The 7409-nt window shown below is 42.1% G+C and overlaps 1 protein-coding gene across 1 annotated transcript; it reads right to left on the bottom strand.

Moving 5' to 3' along the window:
* Positions 1-4076: 4076 nt before the first annotated feature.
* On the bottom strand, positions 4077-5045 carry LOC137943777 (zinc finger protein ZAT3-like). The gene has a single exon (XM_068789210.1). The coding sequence runs from the start codon at positions 5043-5045 to the stop codon at positions 4077-4079; it is 969 nt and encodes a 322-aa protein (XP_068645311.1).
* Between the last annotated feature and the right edge of the window lie 2364 nt (positions 5046-7409).

The following is a 7409-nucleotide window of genomic DNA, read 5'->3' as shown; positions in this document are numbered from 1 at the left end:
TGTAGTTACAACATAAGGTCATTTTTCTTATTATATAACATATTAAAATCAACTTTAAAGATAATATAATTAATAAATAGAAATTTTAAATATTATATTTTCATTTTTATTTTTATAAATCTTAAATTAGTTTTATTTTTAATTATTTTAATTTATTTAATTTTATGTGATATATTTAGAAACCTTAAATAACTATCTTCCCCAATTATTTTAATAATTTAAATTATTTATCATATTTTAAATTAAGTTATTTTAATTTTAATTTTTCATAATTTATTTGTAATTTTCATAACATAGACATCATTGATTCATTTATTTGATTTCTTGATATTGATTAAGATCAGTATGCCTGTCTCCCTGGTTGCCCGTCTGGAGCTTCCAAATTCTCTTGAGACTGAAAAAGTGAAATTTAACTGCTATAAAAGTTTCCTTAGGTGATTTAATTGCAATTCTCAATTGGTCTTTCCGTCCCAGAGGAGTCTTGGATTTCTTACACATATTCTTCCTGTTGTCTTTTAACTTGTCTCTGTTAGAGGATCATCCAATCTTGCAATAGCTTTCAAATGGCACAAACAGAAGTGTCCAGCAGTCAAATGGCCTCCACCTGCACAAGAAAATGGACCAAGTTGCCTAGCAAATTTACCAGTCATAAGCAACATTGTCATTGTTTACTAAATCAGGTTGCCCAATTCATCCTTGAGTAAGGTACTCCGGGGCATGTAATTTAAATAATTTCCATGACAGCCACTAATATGACCCACACCCTTTCCCTGCAATTTCTAGTTTCAAACTCTATGCCTAAAAGATCCTTGAACTGTTCTAGGAGTGAGAAATATAGATTTTATGTAGGATTAGAAGATAACAGTGTGGTCACAGTTTTGGATTCAGAAAACCTTGGCCAACTGAATACAGATGATAAAAAGACACCAGATACTAAAAAAACTATGGAAAGCCAGAGAAGAAGTTAATGGCAGTGGCTAAAAATTGTTGGTTGTTGCTTCTACTGCAGCTCTGTGACTGCCAAAAGCAAAAACTGTCTTCAGTTAAGAATGAAACCGTAGTTTGTAAAAATTCATTTACTGAGGAGTATTGGTTGCTTGGCTTTGCAGGGATACATTGGGCTTCCTTAACCTTTCAACACTCAATTCAGTTGCAGTAGTACCACTCCATACCAAAGAAACCTGAGGCTATAACTAATGGAGGTCTGCTTCAGCATTTCCGGTCTTTTTATGATGGAATTTGCTGCACACAGAAGATGTCCCTAATAAACTTACAAGTTGTCAGTTGATTACAGGCAAGAGTTTTAGAAAATTGGCAAACATTTCAAGCACCAATTCTGCCCCTAATAGGAATGTGCTTGTAGGAGCAGGGCTGATAACATACAGCATTGTTGTTCACCATGTTCATTTTTTGTTGGCGGATTGTCTGTGTACCTTCATCCTTTGACTACAACACAGAAGGGCATGTTCTCCAATTATGGGGGTAGTCAACATGCAGGATTGACTTATTGAGGAGTTCCAAGTAGCTAGGAGGCAATTTATTGTAGTGCTCAATAAAGATTTTGCAGAGTGTAAGCTGTACTCATTTGATGAACACAAGATGAGAACCCATAGAAATTTCTCAGGAGAAGATAGAGAAGTGGATGGATCAAGATGGAAAAAGAGTTTAAAACGGAGTCAAGGAATTTACAAGGCATAACACAAGAAACTATTTCAACCCTTAAGATTGTGTGATATTGGAAAGCAGCAGGCTTTTCCTTTCGAGCTAATGAAGAGTCTCTAAATTATTACCTCTTCAAACAGGATGAAAGGGCTATGTGGAATCAAATATTTGGAATCCCTTGACATTGACATAGCTCTTAATAGTAATGGGCCAATGTGGGTTGCATGAAAAGTGAAACCCAGTGAACATCCACAGTGAAATTACAATTTTTTTGACTTGACTAAGTATATGAAGAACTATCACCGCCAAACAAGTATGAATATCAGAGGGACCATGGGTCATTTGGAACAAGAGCAGCACAAGAAAACACAATTACAAGTGAAGTTCACACTTTGGGCATGTGTTACTTGATATTATTTGTTATAGGAGACAGAGAAGAGACTGAAAGCCAAAGTCCCCATATAACAAATTAGATCATGAGTTGCATGATGAAGGGAACTTAGAAGGGTTGGTTGAAAGGGAAGAAGAAGGTTTGAGTGCAATGGTCAAATAAGCGTGCATAGATAGGAGTATAAACCATAACCAACCACTGAAACACGATTCAAATATTAGAATTTTTAACAGAAGTTGAAACTCAAATCTCCATTTTCCCCATGCCAGTCTGCCTAGTCTGGATCAAAAGCCAGGTTCTTCTGTAAAGTCTGTGTACAATTACTTAAAGTGTCCTGATGGCATCTAGGACATAGCTTAAGCATGTTTTAAAACCAAGTAGAAACAGGGTCATCACGTTACTGCAAACTGTTTATTAAACCTCCACTAACATTATGGTGCTTGATGTGGTAGCTTCAACAGCATGAAAAGGCAATAATGGAGAAACTGAAATAGCAGGCACGGCTAATTTCTCCCCCCTTGGCTTAAGGTCCCAATTATGTTCCTGACATCTAAGCATTCCTCAATCACACCTTTAGCTTTACGAACCATTATTCTCTTTCATTTGTTTTCTTGAAATGGATTCTCATCTGCTGTTCATTCATTCTTTCAATAAATTTCTCTCAGCATTATCCTATTCCTTATTCCTCTTTTAACGCCTCTTCTCAATGATCATTGCCATTTCCTCTAATCAGCGTTATTTTATCTTAATTTATTGTCAGCACAAATATTTAAAATGTTAAAACATGGACATGAGTATGAATGAAAAGCTACTTGGGTAACATGCGACCTCTCAAAGTCAACTAAGGCATTGCAGCTCGAAGAAGTGAAATGGCAGTGATTCAACCATATGCTTTAGAGCACCAAAATAAGCTAAACATAAGCTTATAACCTATCAATTCATCAAGGGCAGTGGATACAGAAGTATGAAAATGAGTTCAATTACAAAAAAGTCAGTCTCCATGGCACCTTCATCAACACCAAACATGAAGTCATCAAATGCTAAACTCCTAGTATACTTGGATGGTAGTAACCTGAGTCCGGAAAACAGCTGTTGAGTTATCAGAACAAATGGTCCCGACTCCTCAATCCAAATGCAAGCAAAAAACACATATCCAGAATTATAAAATTAAAAAAAAAAGATATATAAAGAAACAGAATTGAGACGGAAGAGAAAGAGTAAAAGGCAATATGAATCTCTTCGGCCCAGAAAGGAATAAGCTGACCTAGTACTTGACTGTTGAATATTGAGCTGAAAACAGTAAAATAAACGAGAAAATACACCGTCTCCAAATCTATATCAGAAAGGATGTTTCACAGATAGATAGAGACGAAAAGTACCTCAAATCGAGCGTAAGGTAAATAGGTAATGCCGACTGTAGATGCTATCACAAGTCAAATACCCCAAATTTTGTTCGCAGCCTCAATTTGAAGAATGGCGTAGGATGACCATCATCTTTAATCGAAGTTCCTTTGCGATAGAGGAAACGGGAAGATGGCAGAGACAGAAGCGCGCAGCACAAGAAGATGAATCGTTCAACCTTTTATTTTGATCTTTTATTAAGCTGGTTATTGTTCATTAATATGTTCTATTGTAAAATATTTGACGCATATGACATCCAGCTCAATGGTACTAAGCCTATCAATATATTTTTTATTTTATTTTTATAATTTTAAATATACGTTGTAACACCCCAAAATTTTTGGGTTCTGACGGTGGCCGTTCGCCATCTTTTCCAAGAAACAACCGCCATTCTTTCCATTTAGGAGCAAAAACAGATTCGTAATGTGTTTTAGGAAAATGAAGACCCACTGTTTAATTATCCTCATCAGTATCCCCACCGATCTCCTTCGTTCTAGTTACAGACCCACTATTTAATTCGTCTCCCATCTTTTAGAGAGTACTATCTACAGTTTAATTTGTCTCCTAACGGAAACTTGTGTGCCCGATTGAGGCCTGAGAAAAACCAGGCTTGAATCAAAGATCATAACCGTAGATCCAAAGCCAATGCAGAGGATGTACCCTCATTCTCTAATGGAGGAGGCAGATTCAAGTCGACTACGCAACCTCTGGTTAGGGACGAAAAACTCCCGCCTGGTTCACCTCCTTTCTCCCAGTGGCACCTCTTGTGCCCTCCTAAGGCTTGACCAGTGAGGAAAATCTTCAAGCAAATGCTGCATTTGTGGTGACCACTACACGTTCCTGGTCTCTCATCTTCGCTGTCTTTCATCCTTCCTTCTCCTCCTCTCTCGCTACAATCAGTAACGACTGCTGGAGAGTACACACTAGAGTCACCGGCGTCTAAGTAATCATTCTCCTCGTCGCCGTCTCCGTCTTTCCTCGCTATGGCAAAACAACCTTTCACATTCTTATGACTGGCTCTATGTCCTCCGAGGGCCTGATGTGACCCAAAAACCCTCTTGCAACTCGAGCACTCAAACCGACACACGTACGGCTCGGCCGCCTCCGGCTGGTCTTCAATCCTAGCCTCCCACACCTGGGGAGCAATGGTAGCAGTGTTCGCCATCATCACTAAACAAGCGGCCACCTTGTTCTCCTCCTCGGTGAATTTAAGCGGGGGAGGATCAGAAGGGTAAGAAGAAACTCCGCCGCCGAAGACCGGCCGCCGGAAATTCGGCGGCGGTTTGATCCCACGCCACTGCCTCTCCGGGTGGCACCTCATGTGGCCGAACAAGGCCTTCCAAGACGAGAACTTCTTGCCGCATTCGCTGCAGGGGCGCGTCACCTTGATCGACTCCGAGTCGGTCACGCCTGAATTTTTCACCCGGGGTTTACAATAGCCGGAGTCAGGATCGGTGCCACCGCCAGCGGAGGAGATCCGGTTGAGCTTCGAGCGCTTCCTCTTGCGGCTGCCGGGATCGCCGGCGTCGGCGACGAAGGTATCACGAGTGTCTTGCTTGGAGGAAGAAGGGAGGGAGTTAGGAGGAGTCATGAGAGAGAACTAGGGTTCAAAAATCTGCAAACGGACGTGGGTTCGTCGTCTTAACAGGGAGGTCATTTTTGGCGGTTGTTTACTCTTTTGAATTAGGCTGTTATTGGCAGTTACGCTCTCGGCAGTTTCCGCCAATTTATCGCGAGATACCCAAAATACCGGATTTCAAAATCCTATATACCAAAATATCAAAGTCCAAAATTTATTTTCCAAACTATCAGATTTCAACTATGACCGTCCACGCTGGAGTGGTCAACTCTCCCCGTCAGCACACTTATCCCACGTATCGCCACGAGAGGGAATGCGTTCGTCAGGTATCAAACATTTGCGATCCAGCTGCTGATGATGGCTCTGTTCGCCACCTTCGTCACGACGGCAGTGGTGACGGCCATCTACCATCCCGCCCGGTGCGTGGCGTCAAACAAGCACCGCACCATAGAGGGAACCGATGGCGTGGACACCACGTTTCGTATTCTGGCTTGCTTTCATGGTACCTACAATATTCCCACCATGATCAATCTCATCGAGTCAACTCGCAGAACCTGCCGACGCGGGCATCACCGTCTACGCCATGCACCTCATGGAGCTCTCCAAGCGCTCCTCCTCCATTTCCACAAATCACAAGGATCGTATCAAGGGACTCCCTTTCTGGAACAAGAAACACGACGACCGAGACCATATCGTCGTCGCCTTCGAGATCTGCCAGCAGCTCAGCAGCGTTTGCATCAAGCCCATGATCGCCATCTCCAATTTCTCCTCCATCCACTAGGATATATGTAGCAGCTCCCAACAGAAACGAGCCTCCCTCATCCTCCTACCCTTCCACAAGCACCAACGCCTCGGTGGCGCCCTTGAGAGTCCCTGGTATTCTAGTTGACTACAGACTCGGCGGTGCCACCCGGATCTCTGCCAGTGACGTCTCATTGTCCGCTGTTGTTCTCTTCTTCGGGGGTCGTGACGATTGCGAGGCCCTTCCTACGGAGCTCGGATTGCCGAGCACCCAGGGATTGTTCTTACAGTCTTGAGGTTCCTACCCATGGCCGGAACCTCACCTTAATGAATCTCCGTCAACAACAAAATTAAAGCAGGTTCGTATTGGGTAAGAAATCAAAAAATTTCTCCTGTTTCCGAATCAATGAGATACACACGTTTAAGCTTGGTCTCCGGTGCTGCGTGCAGGTAAATCCCACAAAGAGTTGGACGACGAGTGTGTTGAAGATACTGTTAAAGATATATGGCCTTGATTCAAGTCTCTATTTCTGTATATTCCGTTGAGGATAATTAGCCCTGATTACAAGCTAATTCTTTGTATAATTTCCATTCTAGATTGATTGTAATATTCTGTATATGGCATTGTAAAGCTTATAAATTAATCATCAACTCTACCTTCGAAGTGTGGTGGTTTTTATCAAATCCTCTCATGGTATCAGAGCAGGCGTTCTACCCGGTCTCTGCCAAGCAATTCTAAATTTTTTTTTCTCTCCGCCGAGTTTCACTACCCCTTTATTTTTTTTTCGTGGCATCCCTGTTCATCGTCGTTGTTGAAGAAAGACGACAACTTCGCTTTCTTGGCGGAGCCAATGGCGGTGCATCCCGCTCCCTGCTGTCTGACGCGAACCTCCAGCCGAACGCGAACCAATCTACCGTCGATCACTGTCCGATCGTCGTTTGCCGGTTTCTCCTTCATCGATTTATTTTCAGCTTTGCTGTTTCTCACTTCGGTATTTACAGAAGACGTCGCCGCGCCTCCTGGTGAGTCGGCTATCATCCCTTCGTATCCTTCTTCGCCCAAATTTATTTTTCTTTGCTTCGTTGCTTCGTTTACATTTATTCGCTTCGCTGCTTCACCCAAATTTCTTTTTCGCTTCGCTGCTTCTTTCCTCTCTTACCTCTTTGATCAAATTCAAAGTCAAAGTCAAAGTCAAAGTCAAAGTCAAAGTCCAAAGTCAAAAAAAAATCGTTCGGCTTCTCCCATGGCTTCCGAATCTTCTTCTCATCTTCTCCCTTTTAACACTCTAATCCACATGATCACCATCAAGCTTTCTTCCTCTAATTATCTTCTTAGGAAAAGTCAATTTCTTCCTCTCCTTGAGAGTCAAGAACTGTTAGCTTACGTCGATGGTACTCTTGTCCCGCCACCTCGATTTGCACCAACCACCTCTATCATACTCAACCCCACATTTCTTGCATGGAAATCAGCCGATCAAAGACTTCTCGGTTGACTGCTATCCTCTCTCACAGAGGAAGCCATGGCTGCTGTTGTTGGCCTCTCCACTTCCCGTGATGTCTGGGTTGCGTTGGAGAATACCTTCAGCCATCATTTGAAAGCCCGTGAACTACGACTCAAGGATGATTTGCAACTGA

This window comes from Aristolochia californica, unplaced genomic scaffold, assembly GCF_029961685.1.
Source record: "Aristolochia californica isolate CCGP_79_NKW_82.1479 unplaced genomic scaffold, dmAriCali1.0.hap1 SCAF_11, whole genome shotgun sequence".
Lineage (NCBI taxonomy): Eukaryota > Viridiplantae > Streptophyta > Magnoliopsida > Piperales > Aristolochiaceae > Aristolochia > Aristolochia californica.
Note: the sequence above shows the minus strand (reverse complement) of the source record. Positions and strands in the feature narration are given on the sequence as shown.

Coding starts and splice junctions, on each gene's coding strand:
- LOC137943777 (XM_068789210.1), bottom strand. CDS start 5,045: ATGACTCCTCCTAACTCCCTCCCTTCTTCCTCCAAGCAAGACACTCGT.